Source organism: Macrotis lagotis, chromosome 2 (assembly GCF_037893015.1).
Source record: "Macrotis lagotis isolate mMagLag1 chromosome 2, bilby.v1.9.chrom.fasta, whole genome shotgun sequence".
NCBI lineage: Eukaryota > Metazoa > Chordata > Mammalia > Peramelemorphia > Peramelidae > Macrotis > Macrotis lagotis.
In genome coordinates, this window is record NC_133659.1 from 139,429,751 (window position 1) to 139,454,029 (window position 24,279).

At 36.3% G+C, this 24,279-nt stretch overlaps 1 protein-coding gene across 1 annotated transcript in view; it reads right to left on the minus strand.

The window, feature by feature from the left end:
* The window catches only part of WDR64 (WD repeat domain 64), a 189,447-nt gene extending 166,774 nt beyond the window's left edge, over window positions 1-22,673 (minus strand). The window contains exons 1-2 of the mRNA XM_074220912.1: window positions 22,291-22,673; window positions 17,514-17,644 (exon numbers count right to left, since the gene is read on the minus strand). Coding sequence (XP_074077013.1) covers window positions 17,514-17,644; window positions 22,291-22,435 — 276 coding nt within the window. The 5' untranslated portion in view covers window positions 22,436-22,673. The remainder of the gene's footprint in view (window positions 1-17,513; window positions 17,645-22,290) is intronic.
* Between the last annotated feature and the right edge of the window lie 1,606 nt (window positions 22,674-24,279).

Below are 24,279 nucleotides of genomic sequence, written 5' to 3' on the forward strand. Positions count from 1 at the left end.
GGACTACAGAGACAGCAATGTTTGCTTTCCTTCTGATGTATTGCTTTTCTTCCCACATTTGGAGTTAGTGAGGATTTGAGAAATTTTCTTGTCTTCCATGTGTTAGTTACATGACCTGAAAGTCAGTCTGAAATCTTTGTTATTATTATTATGAAATATTTTTAACAGATATGGTCAGGTCATATAAACAGGCATTTGTGAAGTACAATTTTTGAGTCATTTGATCTCTCCAATCTCCACCTTCATTCCACCTCATTTTATGAATTCAACTTAAAACAATTCAGACACCTGTCTCAAACAGCATATAAAATCAAAACAATAATTATAAAATTGGGCAACCAATTTAACTCAGATTTTGGTTATTAGAGTCCCATTTGTATTTTTGTATTTTCAAATTTCAATAGAGATAACAATGCTTTAATTATTTTTGTGCTCATGAAAGCTAGCTTCCCAGAAAAAAAATTCTATAATAGATAAGCAGCATGGAATAATTTCCTACATTTAATTAGCACCTATATATTAAAAAAAAAACAAGAAAAATGTACAATCATCTAACAAACCCATGCAGATTTCTAATTACATTTTCCCCCTGGGAACAATAATCACAACTCTAGAAAGAAAAAGGGAACAGATGTGGGGAAAGAGGAGGGGTAAAATTACATATGAATCCACAACAGCACACAGCAGCTCTAGTTATTAAAACTAGAATAAACTTTAGTAATTCTCCCTAAACCACTCATTTCACAAAAGAGGAAACTCAGGCCTATAGGGATCAAGTGATTACCCAACTCTAGATCTTCTGACTCAAGATCACTTAATCTTTCCACTATTTTAATACTGAACAGAATCATAATTAGAGCATAGCAATAATGTCTTTTCCAGATGAGTTATTTAAATTCCTAAAAGATGATGATTCTGTTAAAGTGTTACACTCAAAATGATGCCAAATTTAGAAAACTCCACAGTGACCGATGGATTGGAAAAGATCATTTTACATACCATGCCTAAAGAAGGACAATGTCATGGAATATTCAAATTGCTTAACAGTCATATTCATTACACAAGTTAGCAAGGTTATGCTGAAGATTCTGCAAACTACACTAGCAAAATACGAACTGAGAAATACCAGAAAAGCAAACTTGTTCTTTAAATGGACAGAGGAACTAGAGACCAAATTGCCAATATTTGCTGGATTATGGAGAAAGCAAATCCAGAAAAACATCTACTTCTGCTTCACTGACCACACCAAGACTTTGACTACATACATCACGACAAATTGTGTTAAGTTCTCAAAGGAATGGGAGTACCATATCATCTTACTCCTTTGGAATCTGTGTGTGAGCCAAGAAGCAACAACTAGAACTGAAAGTGGAACAAATGGTTGATTTAAGATAAGAAAAGGAGTAGTATTAAAGGCTGGTAATTGTCATTTTATTTATTTATCTTGTATGCAAAGTACATCAAGTGAAATGCCAGTCTGGAGGAATCAAAAGCCAGAATTTAGAATTGTTGGGAGAAATATCAGCAATCTCAGATATGCAATGATACCTCTCAGATGATAGTGAAGAGGAATTAAGAAGTCTCTTGATGTGAGTGAAAGAAGAGAATGTAAAAACTATCTTGAAGCTTAACATAAAAAAAAATCAGCAACAAACGAGATCTTGGCAAACAGTCTTATCACTTCTTGGCAGATAGAAAAGAAATGGAAACGTATTTTACCTTCTTGGGCTCAAAGATCACTGCAGATGGTGCCTGCAGGCATAGAATTAAAAGATACTTGTTCCTGGGAAAGAAGACTACAGCAAATCTGGACTATATATTAAAAAGCAGAGATACCACCTTGCCAGCAAAAATCCCTATAGTCAAAATTGACTTTTCCACTAGCAATAGAAATGTACGGCTGTGAGAGTTAGATTTTACAGAAATCTACTGAATTGATAGTTTCAAACTGTGGTGCTGGAAAAGAGTTTTGATAACTTTAGATAACAAGATCATCAAATTGGTCAAAAAGAAATTAATTCAATTATTCATTGGAAGGTCAAATGCTGAACCTGAAGCTCCAATACTTCAACCACATAACAAGACAGCAGGACTAATTAGGAAAGACCCTAATGTTTAGAAAGCTTGAAGGTGAAAGGAAAAGTTGGTAGCAAAGAATTAGATGGATAATGTCATGAAAACAACAAATATGAAACCAATGCAGCCAAGCAGGATATTGGGGTGGGAGAGTTTTATATTGTTTCTATTATATAGATCTCATATTTTGACTATATAGAGAAATGAGTCAAATTTATAGGAATGAGTCATTCCTCAATTGATAAATAGTCAAAGGATATGGACAGGTAATCTTCAGGAGAAGAAATAAAAAACTATCTGTAATCATATACAAAAATGGTTTTAAATCACTTTTAAGAGAAATACAAATTAAAATAACTCTGAGGTATCATCTCACAACTATCAGATTGATCACTATGATAAAAAAAGAAAATGACAAATTTTGGAGGTGATGTGGGATAAGTGAGAAACTTCACTGTTGGTGAGGTTATGAACTGATCCAATCATCCTGGAGAGCAATTTAGAATTATACCCAAAGGGCTATAAAACTGTATATACCCTTTGACTTCACAATAACACTACTAGGTCTGTATCCCAAAGAGATTTAAAAAACAAGGAGGGGAATATTTATACCAATTCTTTTTGTTGAGACAAAATGAAAATTGAAGCAATGCCTATCAATTGGGGAATGGTTGAATAAGTTGGCAAATGAGATGGAATGCTATTGTGCTATAAGAAATGACTAGTAGGATGCTTTCAGAAAAATTCAGAAAGACTTCACATGAACTGATGCAAAGTAAAGTGAACAGAAACAGGAGAAACTGTACACAGTAACAGCAATATTATATGATGATCAACTGTGAATGGCTTAGTTATCATCAGCAACACAAAGATCCAAAGTATTTCTGAAGGATTAATGATGAAAAATATTATTTACTTTCAGAAGTAGATTGCAGATCAAAGCATACTATTCTTACTTTGTTTTTTAATTTTTTTGTCTTTGTGTTTTTCTCAAAATGACTAAAAAGGAAACATGTTAGCCTGCACTAGTATAATCTATATAAAATTGCTTGCTTTCCCAATGAGGGAAGGAGAGGGAAGAAGAGAATTTGGAACACAAAATTTTCAAAATGAATATTAAAAATAGTTTTTACATATAGTTAGAAAAATAAGGAAAAAAAGAAAAAAAAAAAACAAAGACATAAGTCCCTGGGGCAAATAAACCCCCAAATGATAATGGAATGTCTCCTACTCAAGATATTCAAATAATTATGACAGATTGCTCCCTGAGGAAAAAGAGACAGAAACAGTTTCTGGGTCCCTTCACTTTATTCCCTTCCCTCTGGTCCCCCTCTTTCTTTCAGCCTAATATTTTGCTGGTCCATAATTGAATTTAAGGATTATACTGCTAAACTACTAAATATAAGGTAATAATGTTGCCATTGTTAAAAATCTTTGTGACACTGGAAAAGTTGTGGGGCTTTTTTAAGCATCGGGTTTGGAATTAGATTTAGAGTTCTTAATCTTTTTTGTTGATTCCATTGGCAGACTGGTAAAGCCTATAAGAAACTTTCTCAGAATAATGTTTCAAAAATATAACTTAAGGGGGCAACTAGGTGGTGCAGTGGATAAGAGCATTGGCCCTGGAGTCAGGAGGACCTGAATTCAAATTTGACCTTAGACACTTAATAATTACCTGCAGTGTGACCTTGGGCAAGTCATTTAACCCCATTGCTTTAAATAAAATTTGAAAAGTATATATAATTAAAGGAAATGCTAAATTTCAGTTAGAGGGTAGTAAAAATAAAGATGTAATTTTTTTTTCCCCATCCAAGTTTTTGCAAGTCTTGGAGAACAGGATGGTCTATTGAACTCTGGGTTTAGCACTTCTAGGCTAGATGATCTCTAAGACCCCATTCTAATATTAAATTTTGTAGAAATTAACTCAATTTACTCTAAAATGGTTGTCAATTGATTTTTCATTCTCTTTTTGGTATGCTTTCTGAATATTTCTGGATTTTCACAGGATCATATAGGGAACTTAGGATTCATTCAAAGTGCTGCCTTTACATCAAGAAAAGCAGCAATAATCACATTTAAGTTCATTCAGTCCACTGACTGAAGTATCGAATCTCTTCCAGTGATGCTTAGAGCAACCTGAATGTCTCCTCTCTCACTGATATTGCTAAACCCAGAGACTAGCTCATGATGTAGCATCTCTATGTTCTCAGGAGAACAAGGTAAGGTAGAAGAGATTCACTCAGACTAAGTTTATGAAAAATCTGCAGCCAAGAAAACCAAACACATCTTGGAAAGTTTACAGTGAAAAAAAAGGGCTGATGTACTTTGGTTGTCTCAGCTAACATTTTCCTAACACACGAATCATGATTAAAATAAAAAAACACCATCCATTTTTACAAAACAAAATTAGTCACTCATTAATCATAATCAGCTTTGACTCATAGGCAGTATTATTAATGGTAATTCTGGTACCTCTTCTCTCCTACTAGCATCCTCTTCTTTCCATTCACACAGTAAGTACATTCACATTCTCATTTTTATATCAAAAGCATAATAATTTCTATATGAAAACTAAGTTATGGCTTCTTGGGACTTTCAAAAACTCTTATGAACATTCTTTTGAAACTTGTCTAAACCAGCATACTTGTACAAAATTGTAAGGACCTTGACCAATAGTTTTGGAATCCAAGAGATTAATGATGACTCACAAACTTCCACAGTGTGGGGGACTATAAAGACGGGCTCATTATTGCACAATCAATTGGGTCTCTTTTGATTTGCTTTTCTGGTCACATTTATAGTATATTTCTACATAATGGACTAGATAGACCCTGATTCAGACTAAATCAGCTTGAGTAGAGGGGAAAGAACACTGCACTAAGAGTAAGAAGCTCTGGGTTTGATAATAAACCTTGATAATTAACTGTATAACTGTGGTACTGAGGACAAGCATTTAACCTCTCTGAGCTTCAATGTCCTCATATGTAAAAATGAAGATAATTATGCTTGAACTATCTGCTTTACAGGATTATTGTGAGAAAAGCAGTTCATAAGTTGTAAAATACTATAAAAATGTGCAATTAAAATAAGATCACTTCTTTCCCTATTCACTAAAGAAAATGAAAATTTTATAATGCTTAAAAGGTTTATAGAATAACACTTTTCTCATGATAACCTTGAGAAGTAGACATTATATTATTAAATTATATCAATTATTATATCAATTTTCTAGTCAAAGGAATTGATGTTATTTTTCCCTTGTCACAAAGAATAAGTTTTTATGCAGGTGTTATAGATATGCTAATTTCTATTGGTGTTCTACCTAGAGCTCCTTCCTCTTTAACATGTTTACTGACCATAAAGCCATATTCTATCTCAAAGCATTGACTCGGTTCTCAAAGACTATTCCAATAGAGAACAAGTTTTGATAGAGCTTTCTACAATGCTAAGAAGGTAGTGAACTAGTGCTAGTCTACCAGGATCAGAGTTACTAAGGGTCAAATAACCTGACTGCCAAATTTTCTTTTAGTATTGACTAAAGTAAGTCTAGAAGAGTTTTAATATAAATTGGTAGGAGGATTTTGTCTCCTCCATCTGAGGACTTCTTGAGAACAGGAACTTTTTTGTATCCCCAGAGGTTACTACAAAGCTGGAACATAGTAGATACTTAAAAAAAAAAGACAGTACTTCACATATATGAAATCACAGGTCTTTGGATCTGGTTCATTATAGTAAGTCTTTTATTAACTGTTTTTTGATGGATGGATTGATCAATTGAAGATCTATAAAATGAACAAGTAAGTCATATTGATAGTCTAAGTTAGTATTTTTGTCTCCAAAAACCACATTTCTTATTGGAACTTGAAATTGTTTTCCATTATACAAATAAGGAAATGATCTCTGGGAACTACTGACCTTTTATCATGGAGAAAATGAAACTTTACTTAGCAATACTTTGATCTTATATGCAATAATCAAGACAGTACTAAAAAGAGGCCATCAGAGACAATCTAGAAAGGACTGGAGAGAAAAGACATTTTAATCTTCAGGTTTTGTTAATGATGCTTTTCCATCTTTTGGTGGATACAAAGTGCTATACCATATCCTTTTCTACCTTTTCCTCCTCCAATCTCCTCCCTTTTCCTGTTGTCTTCAACCAGTCCATCAACAAGCATTTACTGGGATCTAAAGATTCAAGTAAAATGAATGAAACAACCCCCTACTTGAATGAACTTTATAATCTAATGGAGTGGTAGAGACAAGAATTACATATAAAAATACACACAGCATAAGAATAAAGTTATATGCACACATACAATAGTAAAAATTACAAGATAATTGGGGAAAACAACAAGGCGCTCAGGAAAAACTTCATGTAGGAAATGGTTTCTGAATTGCATCTTAAAGGCTAGCTTGAAACAATGAATCACCATGGTGACATGATCAAAATAGGAAATGGAGAAACTCTTTGACCATGATTAAGAAAACTAAAAACCTTTTAATATCTTTTTCACCAGTTGTAAGCCCTAAGTCAGAATCAACATCAGAAATAAGGTCACAAATAAGTCTATGATTAGAGTAAAGCCAGCAAAAGAATTTCCAATTCTATTTTATCTTAAGAATCTCATCTGGAGTTGACATGATCAAATAATTATGAAATTTAGAGTTGGAAGTGACTTTCCTTCAAGGTTTTCTAGCCCAACTCTTTTAATATGCCAATGAGAAAATCAGTGCCCAGAGAGATGAAGAAATAGATTTTGTCCAAAATAGAGAATGGCAGGCATTGGAATTCAAACTTGCAAATTCCTCTGACAACAAAGCTCTTTCAGCTATACCACATTGTGTCTGCACTGTTTTGTCTTAGATCGTTCACTTGGAAGACCATTTATGATCAAATACAACCATTCTTTTTCTTCCTTTATTTCAGCACCTTAAGAGATTGAGTTCCTTGTTATGGACATCTGGTTTAATGGAAGTCAGGTGAATCATCTTGGCATATTGTAATACAATGCATATGAAACCTGATGAGTCATACTGAAGAAATCATCTTGAAGAAAAGAGAAGTCTTAGCTACTTACTCATGGTGCATATAAATTCTCAGAATTCTAGGTTAGTATTATTATTCACAGGTAGAATTTTACCCTAAATGTCATATTCCTTCAACATAATGTAGTTCTCCTAATTTCTTTTTTTATGTTTAATGTGCAGTATTTTCTTTGTTTTTTAGAAATACTTTATTTTGTTTTACAATTTTTCCCCATTCTTGCTTCCCTCCCCCCACCCCCACCCCACAGAAGGGGGTTCAGTCTTTACATTGGTTCCATGTTATACATTGATCTCAGTTAACATGATGACAGAGAAATCATATCCTTAAGGAAGAAAAATAAAGTATGAGATAGTAAAATTATATAATAAGATAATGGGTTTTCTCCTAATTTGAAGGTAATAGTCTTTGGTCTTTGTTCAAAGTCCATAATTCTTTCTCTGGATACAGATGGTATTCTCCATTGCAAATAGCCCAAAATGGTCCCTGGTTATTGCACTGATGGAATGAGCAAGTCCATCAAGGTTGATCATCACCCCTATGTTGCTATTAGGATGTATAGTGTTTTTCTGGTTCTGCTTGTCTCACTCAGCATCAGTTCATGCAAATCCCTCCAGGCTTTCCTGAATTCCCATCCCTCCCTGTTTCTAATAGAACAATAGTGTTCCATGACATACATATACCACAGTTTGTTAAGCCATTTCCCCAATTGAAGGACATTCACTTAATTTCCAATTTTTTGCTACCACAAACAAGGCCGGTGTAAATATTTTTGTACAAGTGATGTTTTTACCCTTTTTCATCATCTCTTCAGAGTAGTGATATTGCTGGATCAAAGGGTGTGCACATTTTTGTTGCCCTTTGGGCATAATCCCAAATTGCTCTCCAGAAAGGTTGGATGAGTTCACAGCTCCACCAGTAATGTATTAGAGTTCTCCTAATTTCTAACCTACTGCTTCACCCTTTGAAATTAACTGATTAAAGTCCAGAATGACTGACATGATTGGTGAACTATCTGTCATCTCTAAGAAGGATCATTCTGAAGATTTAACTGTATAATACATAGCATTTAAATGACATTTTCCCCCATCTTAATGTTCACTTGGAACATTGGTTGTCAAACTTTTTATTTTTATTTATTTGCTTATACCATAATGACTTTTTCCATGAGGAATCTTGGCACCTTGAATGTTTAAACTGACACCAAGAAAACAAGTTCTAGAGTAATTGATCTTCTAGACCTGTTTCCCAAATCTTGAGATCTTTTTTCTGTTTCTTTCTTTTGCCCTATACTTCCCCTCCTCCTATTTCTTTTTTTCCCAGAGAACTATAGTGAAAATTAAATATTTATACCTTTTATAAAATTTTCTTTTTTAATTTTGAAACATGCTACATATTATATCTATTTTACAGATGAGAACTGAAGTTGCTGTGAGATAAAGCAAGTTGTTTAGTCACATAGGATTCAAACATAGATCTTCCTGATTCCAAGTCCAAAAGACATAACCAAAGGAAGTGGATTTAAATGAAAAAATATTCATTAGAAAAAAAACTCACTTTCAGAGGTAAGAATAAATGAATTTACATATACAACACTAAGAAATATTAAGGCATTACCATCACTAGGTACATGAAGAAAATCAACAACTATTTATATTCAATTCAACAAGGGTTATCAACAAAAGTTTTATTAAGATGCACTATGTGCTAGGTGGCTGGAGATAAAAAGACAAAAAACAGTTCTTGCCCTCAAGAAGCTGACTTTCTCCTAGGGAAGGCATTTGAACTGAGGAAATGCAACAAGTACAAAAATCAGAAAACAAAGTCCATGCCAAATTAAATACAAAGTAATTGCTGTGGAGAAAATACTGAATCAGGAAAGACCTGTTTTAGGAGGAGACATTTGAACTGAATCTTGAAGGAATTAGGGAGACTGTGGTGAGGAGGGAGTTCTGGCAAGAGGGAAAAACAGCCTATCCAAGGGTAGTATGTGGGAGATGATACACAGAAAAGGTCACTCTGAATGGACTGCAGCATGCCCAAGATGAAGTGTCTTATTTGGAGATGGGCAAGCAGGCTAATGAAGATGGAATTGGAGGAGGGCAATGTGTAAAGATGGATTTTAGAGCCAGACATGACCTTAGAAATCTTCTAAATTATATATTTTTAGATTATATATAGCCAGGATCATACTATAAAACATAACAGACTTAATATTAAAATTTATACACAAGTGAAAGGACCAGAGTGGTCCAGGCAATTGTGACTCTTAAAAGACACCTCTGAGCGTCCTGAGGGAGGAAGGGAGGACTCCTTTATACCAGGAGCGGCTTTCTCCAACTCAAACTATTTGAAAGACTCATGAATTTTTTTTTAAAATAGAAATCTTCTAGTCCCATACATTTATTTGATATATGAGGAAAGTGATACCCAGAAGGTTAAATGACTTGCCTAAGTCATAGGTAGGAGAGCTATCAGAGACAGTCTTTAACCCCAGATCTTCTGCATCTACAGTCAGCCCTCTTACCCTTGTAACTGGAGTCATACTATAAAAGGATTTTAAATGCCAAAGATGGGAGTTTATATTTTATAAGGCAAAATCAAGATATTGATGCTTATGGAGTCAAACCTTTATTCTAGGAATTACAATTTGGCAGTCTGTGTACATAGGATGGATTAAAGAGGGAAAAGACTAGATAGAGACCTATTAGGAAGATATTGTAATAGTTTAGGAGAGATGGAATGGTCTTGAATTGGGCAAGGCATTCTTTTATGAAGAGACAAGCATCGGTACTGGGTTGAAAACTAGTAGAATGAACTTTGATACCAATGTAAGACCCTGAGTTTCAAAACCTATGAACTTTAGCCTGAATGCCTATAAGATCCTGAGTGTTGAAGCCTGTGAACTTTTGCCTGAATGCCTGTAAGACCCTGAATGTCGAAACCTATGAACTGTTGCCTAAATTCAGCCTCTAAGTCTCTGCTTGGTCAGTTAGCTTAGTTTCTGCTAGATCAGCTTCTGAAGATTCTGCCTGGTCAGCCCTCAGACCATGCAGCAGGGGGACTTCTCCGAGGACCTGCATCCAATAAGAACATGCCGCACCATCTCAAGACAATCTGCAGGCAGATGCTTGAAACTCCCCTACCAAACCATATGTAAGGTCTCTCCTCACTTTACTCGGGGTTCCAGGATCCTAGCCCTGACCTAGGACGGAACCCTAGCTCGAGCTAGTTTAATAAACCCTTGCTATTGCATCTCCATGTGTCGAGTGCCTTTGTTCTGTAATTGGGGACTTTTCTCGGACCTTAACATTTGGGGGCTCTCCCGGGATCCCCAGCAGAGGCCAAAAGACCTACTTGGAGGGGTATCTAAAGTAACCAAGTCCGCGGCTCTGTATTTGGACTAAGCTGGCAAAGGACCTAGGTGGACGCACTGCTAGTCGCCAGGTCGCCAGCGGGCTTATGGTGGAAGACGTTCCCCAACCCTTTGGGAGGTCAGTACTGGAAGGACTGACATTTGGAAATGAGATAAGGGAACCCTTCTGCAGGTCAGGAATGACTGACATATGGGAATGAGATAAGGAAACAAGGTTAACCTGATTTTCTTTTAGGACCTGACTAGCAACACTTAGTCCCGCTGGAAGGGATGGATGCTGACTGGTTATCTATCACCTTTGCTTCTTTTGCTTTGCTTCTGCTTTGCTTATTGCTCTTAATCATTTAATCTAAATTCCAGCTGGGATGGGATGGACCCAGACCACTCCTCTGAGCCTGCTCCTAGACCACTTTAAGGAGGTCAAGGGACCGTCCTCCTTGATTCTGTGCTGTCAGAGTATTTCCCCCTCCCTCCCCCTTACAGGAGAGAGAGCTATTTCAAAAAGAATTATTAAAGTAAGTATTAAAAGGGACCTTACTTTGAAGTTAAAGAAACACAAATATTACCAAATATGTTAAACAAAGAAATCATAGAAAGAAATGCTATTTTAATTTGAAAAGAGGGAAAATAAATTTCAGAAAGACAAGAGAGTCAGGTTAATCCTAGAGTATATAATGTGGCTACCAAGATGCTTGTATAGGGGAAACTAAATAGTCTTTTTTCCAGAATGATATGGCATCATTAGAGCTTTAGGAGTTCAGTTATTACAGAAAATTATGGGACATGTAAGGGTTGAAGGATAGAAGACCAACCCTCCTCCCCTGAAGGAATCTAGGATGGCCTCTCTCTCTCTCTCTATAAAAGTTATTCAGTTTACTCTATTTGAAGAAGGGGGGGTGAGGCAGGGAATATTCTATTTGGGCTAGGGGATTTTTGAATGACTGCCTTCTCCAGAATTTTATCAGTTGTATTCAAGAAATGTTATATATTAAAACCTTGGAATGGAAGGTGCATTGTGAAGTATGGAATCATAGCTGTAGTATGAACTATGTGACTCTAGTTTGGAATGGTGTGACTTGAGGCCAGGGGGAGCTAATGAAAAGGAATGGTGGAAAATGTGAGTTGTATAGTTTGAGTAAGAGATTCTGAAAGTACTGGGAAAGAAAATCCAGACAGAGACAATTGGGGTTTCTTTTGAACCATTTGTTAAGTAAGGAAAGTGGTAAAAGTATGTAGACAGAAGGTTTGAGCAGGGTTGACTTTGTACACCAAAGATGGATTTTGGGAACTTTGGAAAAAAGGTGTACAAATCATTATGAGAAAAGAAGAAAGTATAGAACTGTAAGTCTATAGGGAGATATGGGGTGATTTAAAATTGCATTAAATTGGTACTTTTTGCAATGTTTGGCAATGAATTGATAAGAAAAGTAATAAGCCCCATAAAGTGAAAAGTTTGATATGAAAGTGATTGCTAGGTAAATGTGAATTTTATTAATGTTATTATTGATCCTATAATGTGCTAATCTAAAGACAGCTGTAAATTGAATTAAGGGGTTTGTAAAGAATATGGTTAAGTTTGGATTCTGATGTTTTATGGCCCCTCCAGAGTCATAGGAGTCAGGACAGACTTGTGAATTAGCTTTAGAATAACTAAACAAGGGGAAGTTAATATTTCACACTGATTGGAATGTGGATCATGTATTTGGGAAGAATCTGGAGTGAGTGAGTAATGATAAACAGTAAAGGTAAAGCATTAGTACATATCACTTTGATATCTCAAATTGTGGGGAATCTCTCATTCCCAGAACATAGAATGTTCTAATATTAAGAAACGTTGGTCAGTGAAGATAGAAAGTTGCACTGATGAAGATAAGAAGAATTTGCAAACTTTTTAGGCTTTTGGAAAGAAAATGATTTAAAACTAATTTGAATGTAACTTTTGGAATTTAAGAGAAACGTGAAGAAAATCTTGTAGTCATAAGAAGGGATTTTTTAGCAACAATTATTCTTAAGAATTCTTTGTATTTTAAAGGTTTAGGGAATAAAGAGAACATACATGCAATTGAAATATGCTGTGTACAATTAGTAAGCTTTGTATAAGAACAATTTAAACTACACTTTTTGAGATTTTAAAATTGTTTTGTAATAACAAATGAATTGAAGTTTCACTAACACATTTGTAAAGATTTTGTTATGGAAAAAAAAAAAACCTAGAGAATACCTTGCCAATGGGTTATAGTTCTCAAGGTCCTTTTGGCCCAGAAAATTTGTGAAAGGCCTTGTTTTTCACCTCATGTTTATGAAAGGCAATATTGATATGTGAGAACAGTGTAGTTTATCATCTGTTGAAGAGGAAATTATACATATTACTGTATTGCTAAATTTAGAGCCCTCAGCCCCTGAATTTCCACACCCCATCCCCCACTCTTGTCACCAGGTCCCTTCTGTTCCCCCTTGGAAGATTCCTTCTCTAGATCAATAGCAGGGAATGCAATAGCAGGGAAGGTAATGAACATTCCTAGACCCGGCTCCCCTTCCCCCTGAAGCAGCCTACTCCCCTCTGGGAAGATTCCTTCGCTGAAAAAAAAAGGGGGAGGAGGGTAACAGGAGGATGGTGGGGAACTTGAAAAATCCTTACCTTACTTAAGCCTTAGAGGGAAAGAACCCTCCACAGGTGGGATGTGTGATTGGAAAAAAAAAATAATTATCTAAGATCCAGGGGTTAAGAGACTCCTTTATTGAAAGGAAATCACATTTAATGACTATCTGCTGGCCATGTGGCCTGAGTGATGACTCTTATGTTTCTAAAGTTTGTGAACTAGAGTTTTGGAAAGCATTCTGAGGGTTCTAAAAGAAGAATACTAGTGTAACATTTTGACAAAATTTGTACAGAATAGGAGGAATTAAATAACTAGATGGTTAAATTAGTTTGGGATTAAACTGTTTTAACACTATTGTAACTTTTGCAAGGAGTTTGGGATTTTAAAACTCTATTGTAACACCTTTGGGTTAAGAAAACTGGTATTGGGTTACTAAGAAGAGAAACACCTAGGTTATCAGGGATGTTTACTGATGTCTTTTTGGGGAAAAGCTCTAATTGGTTTTAATGTTGAGTTTAATAATGCTAACAGTGTTTTTATTTTGGGTAGAGCTTTTGGAATGTGAGTGCTGGATTCTCTGTATAAGGTACTCTAAAGTTTTTTTTTTAATCAAACTAAGCTGTTTGAAAGTTAGTTGAATTGTAATGACATTGGGGTTTTAAATGTGTCATATGAATGAGATTGGATTCTGAGAATTTTGCTTTTGTTCTAAGGGAAATGAGATGTTTAAGAATCTTAATGTTTAATGTATATTAACAATGTATGTTTAAAGAAATCAAGAATGTGGACTTCTCTCTTGGTAACTGCAGACAGCTGATGGGGAGCTCTGAACAAGTTGCAATTGTGGGCCCTATTGTAAGGTAACTTATTGATGATTAAGATGTTTTTATCAGTTATGTGATGTTCTTTTGTAACTGCAAAGAGATAATATTTGCAATATTTAGCTATCTCTTGTGAAAATTTTTTTTTTAAATACTGTATTGTTAAAGCCTGGGATTAATGTGATTGCTTTGAAGAACAATAAGGAAAATATGAAAAAGTATGACACTTTCTGGTATAGACCTGTGGGCTCATGAATAATATGATAATGGAGAAATTACTTTGTACAATCTTGTAATTTGTGTGTTACTCTGTTACTCACAGAAATTAATAATGCATGTTGGAAATTTAAAGCTACCTAAGATGTTTAAATGGTTTTAAAGAATTCTGAAAAGTAACTTGTATGTTAAGGGTGGCTAGGTGGCCTGGTTAGCTGGCCCTGGAGTCAGGAGACTGGGTTCAGGTCAGGCCTCAGATACTTGGTGATTGTCTAGCTGTGCAACCTTGGACAAGTCACTTAACCCCAATTGCCTTGCATGATTTCAGACAAAGGGGTGTCTGAATATAAGAGGCAGGAGACAGGCCTGTAGGGCCAGTCATAGTTAGAATACCAGATGTTAGACAAAGACCTAGGAAAGATAATCCAAGTTTTAGGTAGGGGGGTTTCATTAATTCCATTAAAATTATAATTGGAATTTAGTGAATTGTATTCACTGGAAGTTCTAACTAGGTAAAACAACTATTTTAGATCATGGGACTTTTAACTGATTTTCTCTTATGTCAGATACCAGGATGGTCAACAAAAAAGAAATGCCACTGGGTAAATGTCATGTTCCTGCAGCCAAGGAAGCCAAGATGTCAGGTGACTGGGATGGGCGGCCAAAGGGGTGACTTCTCAGTAAGGCTGAGGTTGGACCCCCTTGACTTGATTTCCCTAAAATGACATTTGGATAATATCTCATCTGGAAGAATAAATCTAGCCTAAGACATTTGACTTACCCACGTGACCTCTGCCTGGACACTGACATGCAATACTTATATCTATAAAGGAATTTTCCTTTAATGTCCTGGATCTTTATGGTTAATTATTAAACAAACTAGAAAAAGAAATTTTAGGTGAATTGGATCTAATAGCCAGAGATAGGTTAGGTGTGTGGCTCTGACACCTGCTAACAGCTACATGTTACAATAGGAATTAAGTTTCTTTAATTTTTAGAAGGGATATTTAGGTAAGAAGAAGAATAGGAAATTCTTAGGATAATTAGAGCTTTAAGGCCTAGCTTAAGGAAAGGAATGTGAGTCAGATAAGTATGTCAGGAAAAGGAAAATCAATGGTATATTTGAGAATATTTTGAAAAATTTCATTTTGGTTAAGGATGTTTGAGCCATTATTGTAATAAGAGCAAAGGCTAAGATTGTTTTATTTTTAAACCATATGCTGGGTACTCTGAACTAAGATGATTGTTGAATGTATGTTAAAACATGTGTTTTGATCTAAGTAAAATGTTAAGCAAATCCTTTACCAGAAGACAAAGTTTCAACTAGTCACCTGAGCTGGAGAGAACATTTTGGAACTGATTCAGAAGATGCAGAAGAACATCAGAGGTCTCCAGGAGAGAAGAGAAGAGAGCAGAGACACTGGACCAGTTCATGTCTACCATTTCTCACCAATATTTACATTGTATTGTCAAGGGATCTGTTTTTGTAGCCTCCTCTTGATAATAAGAATGCCCCTTGCCAGAATAAGAAGGGAGCCCCTCACCGCCCTAACCATAGCCACCCTATTTGGAATAGGTCTGGTAGGAGCAGGCACAGGGATTTCCTCTCTCACCCTCCATCAGAAAGGTTTCGACTCCCTCGGAGCAGCAGTAGATGAGGATATTAGCAGAATAGAGGAATCAATCTCACACCTGGAGAAATCCCTTACCTCTCTTTCGCAAGTAGTTTTACAGAACAGGAGAGGCTTAGACTTGATTTTCCTACAGCAGGGGGGATTGTGCTGCACTGGGAGAAGAGTGTTGCTGATCATACTGGTGTAGTCAGAGAGTCAATGGCTAAAGTAAGGGAGGGGTTGGCCAAACGAAGGAAAGAAAGAGAACAGCAAGAAGGATGGTTTGAAGCATGGTTCAACCAATCCCTGTGGCTCACCACATTGATCTCTACCCTGATTGGTCCCCTGATACTGCTTTTACTCCTCCTAACCTTTGGGCCCTGCATATTAAACCGAGTGCTTGCTTTCATTAGGAACAGGTTTAACACTATCCAACTAATGGTACTCAGACAGTCTTACAACAGTCTCCCTGAGGGTTCTGTGCATCCCTTTGAGGAGCATGAGTGCTCCTGGATTGAACAAGAAGAGGAGGGATGTAAGACCCTGAATGTCAAAACCTATGAACTGTTGCCTAAATTCTGCCCCTAAGTCTCTGCTTGGTCAGCTAGCTGAGTTTCTGCCAGATCAGCTTCTGAAGATTCTGCCTTGGACCATGCAGCAGAGGGGCTTCTCCGAGGACACGCATCCAATAAAAACACCCCGCACCATCCCAAGACAAGCTGCAGGCAGATGCTTGAAACTCCCCTACCAAACCATATATAAGGTCTCTCCTCACTTTACTTGGGGTTCCAGGAGCCTAGCCCTAACCTAGGACAGAACCCTAGCTCGCGCTAGTTTAATAAACCCTTGCTATTGCATCTCCATCATGTCGAGTGCCTCTGTTCTGTAATTGGGGACTTTTCTCGGACATCAACACCTCATTAAAGATTTGTTTGAAGCTTCTGGCCTTGTTAAAAGCTACATATAATTCAATTAAACAATCATTTATTAAGTGCCTGCTGTGTGCAACCACTATGTTACACAAAAACAAAAAGATTGCCACCCACTCTGCAATTTGTGGTGATGTTTACCCAAGGGTCACAGAGTTAGGAGGTCAGTTCTCTACCAACTAGGACCAGCTAGGACTCCACCACCTTTTGAGTTTATGAAGGGATAAAAGAGATCTCTCATACCTATCCCAGACTCCATAGGAAATGACTTCTTAGGGAGGGACCTTCTATGAATGATTCCTAAGGACTACTTCTGAATTATTAGAGAGGTTGTCATTCTCAAAGGAGGCTTGTTTATTTGGTGTAATAAAGGGAGAAGTGACTAGTGTATAATTAACGACAGAAAACATTGGATTAACAAATTTGGGGCATATGTTCTCTGAAATAGGCAGTTTGATCTATATTGTTATTAATGTAAATAAATGGCATTTTTGCCTTAATTCCTTTTGATTATGAAAAACTTGTCCCAAGATTTCAGTGCTTTAATAAAGCCCCAACTCACTCTGCTACTTTTCCTTTGAGGTTACTTTCCCTTGTTTACAATAATTACAATAATCCCTTGCACGTAAATAATTATTTGCATGGAGTATTCTTCATTAGAATGAGTTCCTTGAGGGCAAGAATCATGTTTTTGTATTTCTTTGAACTCTCAGCACTTAAGATAGCTGTCTGGAAAATAGCATGAATGTTGACATTGCTTAATCACTGGGTATTCAATTTGTAACCCCAAACTGAGGAAGATGAACAAGATTTTATGGAATAAACAAAAAATTCCTACCTCACACCAGTCTATAGGTGCATCTGGATTGTTGCTGAGTTTCCGATAAAAACGTTTCACATCTTGGTTCTTTATTTCTGGACCAAATAGATCCAATATTGCTTCATAGAACTTTTCATAATCAATAGTGTCTGCATTGAAACAAAGAATAACAGGAAAATTGTTATCAAATGGAGAAGACCCTATTGTTTAATGTCATAGATTTATAATTGGAAAGATCATCAAGATCCACAGGGTTCAATTCCCCTTTTTTGCAAATGAGGAAACTGGTTTAGTGAACTTAAGCAACTTGTACAGGTCACATCTCTAATAAAGTATGAGATGTGGAATTTCATCCCAGGCCTTTCTAACTTCTACATCAGCCTTATATCTATCTGACTCTATCACATTGCTTATTTCAATGTATCACTGTCATCCTTTTAATACTTAACTTCAGTTTTTAAGAAGCAGATTATTCTGACTTTAAAAATGTTTTCCTTTTGGACTTGATTAGGTGGTGAATTAGAATATTTCAAAATATGTAGAAAATGTTCCAATTAAATGTCTTAGCATCTCCACCACAGCTCCTCCCTTACTAAAACAGGAAGGTTGTTGTTTGTTTTTAATCCAGAATGATTCTTCAAATGGAAATCCAACTTGATTTATCCCTTTTGTGATTTGAATGATCTCACCTATTAGTAGCAGACTACCTATTGTGGTCTATAAGGATTCATTTAGAGAGATTTATCAAGAGAAATTTCTTTTATCTCATATAACCACATAAAATCTCCTGCTTTAGCTTGTTCTCTCCTGCTGAAGTTAACATTTCATTAATAAGCTAAATGGCAGAGATAGTCAGACATGGACTTTTTCAAAACGTTAATTGATTTTTTTTTCTTGTTGAATCCAGTTATGTTTGACTGTAATCCCTTTTGGGATTTTCTTGACAAAGATCTTAGAATGGTATGCCATTTCCTTCTCCGGTTCATTTTGCAGATGAAGAAACTCTGGTAAATACAGGTAAATACAGTATCTGAGGTTGGATTTGAACTCAACCCCCCCCCCCCCCCCCCCGACTCCAGGGCCAGAACTTTATCCACTATATCACCTAGCTGTCCTATGCATATTGGATTAAATCAGATCAAAGAACAAACCTACTGGTATAAGGTGTTTATATTTGTCACTTTCCAAAAGTTAGTTGATACAAATAAGGAAAAGTTCTTTTCTCTTGGATGATTTCTAGGTTGAATCTAAGACCAACCCTTGTAGATAATTTGTGAGTATTCTCAGACTAATTCATTTTTAAAAATTACTTTTCAAGTGTTATCTTGATTTTGATCATGGTATTAGGTTGCTCTTAACATTCCAGAACCAATTCTTAAGGAATGGGTTGTAAGCATTTATAAAGAAAATTACAAATTGCTATTGGTCAGCATGAGATAAAATCTGAGATAAAATCATTCCAGATTGGCAGCTAGGTGGCACAGTGGATAGAGCACTGGCCCTGGAGTCAGGAGTGCCTGAGTTCAAATCCAACCTCAGATATGTAATAATTACCTAGCTGTGTGGCCTTGGGCAAACCACTTAACCCCAATGCCTTGCAAAAAAAAAAAACTAAAAAAAAAATCATTCCACACAACCCTCTTTATCCTTGTGGTAACAGAATTACTAGATTATAGGTCATTGAATGCCATGGGCCAGAGATCCACAACCCATTGACTATGGACCTCAGCACATCTTTGAAGTGTCAAAAGGGGTCTTTAACCCTGTGAATACACAGATAATCAAACATAACTCCTATAACATATATAATACATATATACATATATGTATGTTTTCTATCCTTTACTACTTTCAAAAAAATTTAGTTTCCAGAGTCAGCCTGATGGACTTGGAGTCAAGAAGAGCTAAGTCTAATCCCTACCTCTAACACATAATAGCTATATGGATACAGGATAAAAGTCTCTTGACCACTCTGAAATCTTACTTTCTACATCTGTAAAAATGAGAATGATAATAATTAATAATACTATCACTATCTGCAATACCTACCTTACAGAACTTTTTGTAAGACTTAAAAGAAATAAATGAAATAAAGGGCTTTGCTAACTCTACAAAGCTTTATATAAATATATTACTTAGTTATGGTTGTACATTTTGGAAATTTATTGATAAGTAGATTGTGCACAATGGATTCAGGAGCCTGGTTAAAGTCAAGTTATGTTACATTTATGATTTCCCCTAAGTCTTTCATGTTCTGTCATTTTTGTCACAGCAGGAGATTAATTTAGCAGGTTTCAGTCTTTCCAGTGTCCCATTTCTTTTCAAAGAGTTTATAAAAATTACAGAAGACAAGAAATGTGACATTCAGAGTTCAATCTTCTGAAACAGTGTTACAGAATCATCATATTTGTCCAACTCCTTCATTTTAACAGATGAGGAAAGTGAGGCCCAGAGGCAACACAATATGAAGTGCAAATAGCCAATCATAATCTTTCCATTAAACCACTTGTCCTTAATGTGAGGTATCAACACATTACGAAAACAAGAATTTGTTTGGGTAGGCAGCTACAGTATATCCAAAATATCCCCATAAAGGTCTAGCAGATTGTGGTTAGCATGCCAGCCCTTAGATATTAATTGACTTTCTCACTATACTGTCTTAGCAATATTTCACTATTCCCCTTTCGTTTCTGTATTTGACACCGCTACCTCTGACCTCATGATGCTTTGTTTATAATCTATTTTGTATATTGAGTCATAGTATATAATATAGAGGAAGGGAGAGAGTTCAGAGGTCTAAAAATAGGAAGACTCATCTTTCTAAGTTCAAATCTGGCCTTAAGACACTTATTAACTGTGTGATCCTGTGCAAACCATATTTGCCTCAGTTCTTCATATAATAAATGAACTAGCAAAGGAAATGGCAAACTGCTCCAGTATCTTTACCTAGAGAAGTAAAAGTTGGATCAAAAAGAATTAGGCACAACTGAAAAATGCCTGGACAACCTCATAACCCCTGTAGGATTGCCACAAGGAAGCAATACAACCTGACTATTCTCACAGAATCTGAGAAACAGAAAGCATCTCAGTGCTGATCTTGCCAAACTCATACATGAAAGGAATCTCCACCAAAAAAAGCCCAATAAAAGTGGTCATCCATCCTCCATCTGAAGACCTCCAAAGAGGAAGAGCCTACCCTTTCCTCCCCCCCTCCATCCTCTCCCTGCTAGAGGTATCCATTCTACTTTTGGATAACTTCTAATTTTTAGGAAGTTTCTCCTGACTTCAAACCTAAATTGGTCTCTTTGTAAATTTCACCAATGTTCCTCCTGTTTCTGCCCTCTAGGATTAATGCCCCACCTCCTTATAATAGCCTTCCTTGCTCACATAGAGTATTTCTTGCCACTCTTCCCCAAGTATTCTCTTTTCCAGATTAAATCTTGCTAATTCCTTCAACAGGCTTCCTCTTATAGAGGGCCTGAAAAACTCTTCATCTAACCTGTCACACACTCTCACCCTTCACAAACCCAGCTACCATCCTCTGGACTCCCTCAACATAATAAATAGCCTTTTTATACCTGGTGCCCAGAACTGAGGAGCTTTCAGGTGGAACTTGATAAGAGTGGTGTGATTCTTACCTCCTCATTCTAGGAATCAATACTTCTCCTAATATAGCTCTCCAAAAGGGAATTTGCTTTTTTTACTTTCAGATTCTACTGCTGGCACATATTGGGCTGTCATTCCAGACTTTTTTTTTAAATCAGAACAATTCCTTTTTAGTTCCATACCCCCCCCCCCATGAATATATATGAAATTGATTTTTGGAACCCCAGTGCAAGACCTTACATTTATCCTTATTGAATTTCATTTTATTAATATTTAACAAACTTACCCTGCTGAACTCCTATTTATCAAAGAATGCATTCCAGAATACAATAATAACTGTCACTTATTTGATTCTAGAAAATTTGCATCCATCATTTCAACAACTATGTACTTTCTTTTTACAACAGATTGAAGAAGGTAATTAATTGGCCTGTGATCCCACAGTTAGTGTCACTGGAGGAATTTGAATCCAAACCCAAACGTTGTTGATTATAAATTTCAGCAATCTATTCTGGATACCATTCTTAACACAGAAAGAAAAGTTCACAAAAGTTAGGCCTCATATAAAGTAGAAACTCCTGTTGTTGAGCTGCATCAGTCATGTCCAAACTATTCCTGGCTCCATTTGGGGTCTCCTGGCAGAGATATTGGAGTGGTTGGTCATTTCCATCTCTATCCCATTTTGCAGATGATGAACTGAGGTAGGCAGAGGTTACATGACATGCCCAGGGTCACATAGTAAGTGTTTGAGGCTGGATTTTCAGGAAGATGAGTCTTCCCTACTCCAGGTCTGGCACAGTATACACTGGGCCATCTAGCTGGACAGCATTAAAATTGAAAGTATGGATTTCAACTGGCTACCCTTAGCAAGGAAAATTGGTCTGAGTATACTTAGTTCACTTGTAAGAGATCTAGAGGATTCATGAAAGGAAAGGGGATGAACGACAAGACTGTGATTATATAAACCATGTTCCCGAACCTAACCCTAACCGCAGAAAAGAACAGCATGAACTTTATTGAAAAATATCTTATCCATTTCTGATTTTCCCTCCCATAGAAAATTTGAAAAGAAATATTGCAAACTCAAATTCTGATATAGAGCAGGTGGGACTCTCACTGTCCTTAAATTCTAAATAATTCTATCAGTCTGATTTTTTTTCAGGTTCCTTTGGAGGTCTCATGAGTTTACCTTCATTTTTGACAAGTAATCCTAGTCTTTCTTCTTTCTTCTGGATTGCTACTATTTCCACTAACTCCGCAAATTTCCTCAAGGCTTCTGTGAAATTGATAAATTCAGTTGAAGGGCTGACTTGCTTCTCTTCAGAGTTCTCCATGGGGACATAAGGGTATCTTTATATCTGGATGGAAATAATGACACTAATTTGATGACCTGAAAATCCTTCCTGTTGTAATGGTGTACCCCAATGTCTCAGTTTTTGCTCTAATGCTCATTCCTTTGATCTTAAAATCCCATGCTGTAGAACAGGAACAAAATGTGCTGCTAGGATGTTAGCAGGAAAGATGACTTTTGATTACCAAGCCCCACATCCTGGCTATCCTTTCAGGGAAAGCCCTGACCTCATAATGTTCCTTCAATATTCTTCATAAGGTCCCCATTACATCATAATGTAGGCTAGTTTCTTCATTTAATACTAGAAGAACATTGCTGAGATTTCTCTTCCTATGTGTATATTGATTGGGAAGGAATGAATATTAAGTAAAGAGTGGGTAAGGCTGTGAATTCAGTTAATATTTCATATATATATATATTAATGTAATATATATGTGTGTGTGGATGTGTGTGGGTATTTCCTCTTCTATCATAGTTTCCTGATCCTCCATTCTTCTTCCTACTTCAAATAGCTTTGGAGACTATGCTTGATACTTTCTCTTAAAGTTGCACTGGATAGTAGAATCAATTAAACTTTAGCCAATTTGTTGAAGATAAAATAAATTTTTGGTAGCTTTGATTCATCCTGCAAGTAAGAAGTAACACCACTGTACAGTGCAAAGAATGGTTCATTTGAATGCAGAGGAACTGAGTTCAAATATGTTATCTGTGTGACTTCCCCTATCTGGGCCTCAGTTTCCCCACCTGTACAAATTTTGGACTAGATAAACTATGATCTCTTTAAGTTCTAATGCTATACTTCAAATATTTTCTTAGTTGGCACTGTGATTCTTAGAAATGAAAAAAGCCCCTTCCTTTATTTTTTTTAACCAAACCTGTGATTTCATCAAGTGCTAAGATCAATACTTGCTCTGCAACTAACCAAATTAAGTAATTTGTGTGGGATGGAGATGGGGGACATGAAATTAAGTGACTTGGGGAGGGAGGATGTAGAGTTAAGTGACTTAGATAGGCAGGCATGAAGTGAAGTGATTTGCTCTGGTTACATAGCCATTCCTAAATTCAGGAAGAACTTAAAAATAGATTTTCCTGACTCCAAGGTCAGTTTTCTAAGCACAAGGCATTCTTCCTTTTCTTGTTTTCTTCATCTTTATTTTAAATTTGAAAGGGCAGGGCATAGGTGGCATAGTGGATAAAGCACCCGCCCTGGAGTCAGGAGTACCTGGGTTCAAATCCAGTCTCAGACACTTGATAATTACCTGGCTGTGTGGGCTTGGGCAAGCCACTTAACCCCGTTTGCCTTGCAAAGTCCTTAAAAAAAAAATTTGAAAGGGCAAGCCCAATGGAAGGCAGAGGAATTTTCAGGGTCTTCTATCATTGAAGATATTTTTCTGCAATCTTAGAAAAGATTGTTCTACCTGAAACAATCTCATGTTTCTTAACCAAGATTGATGACCTTCAATTCTTCCTGGAAATTATCTTTTTTTTGTAGGTTTTTGCAAGGCAAACGGGGTTAAGTGGCTTGCCCAAGGCCACACAGCTAGGTAATTCTTAAGTGTCTGAGGCTAGATTTGAACTCAGGTACTCCTGACTCCAGGACCGGTGCTCTATGGAAATCATCTTTAATAGTATTTGGTATCTAGATGTCCAATGGATGGAGTGCTAAGCTTAGAGTCAGGAAGATTCATCTTTTTGAATTCAAATCTAACTTGAGACACTAGACTATGACTCTGGGCAAGTCATTTAACCTTGTTTACTTCAGTTTTCTTAGGTCTAAAATGAATTGAAGGAAGAATATGGCAAACCACTTCAGTAACTTTGCCAAGA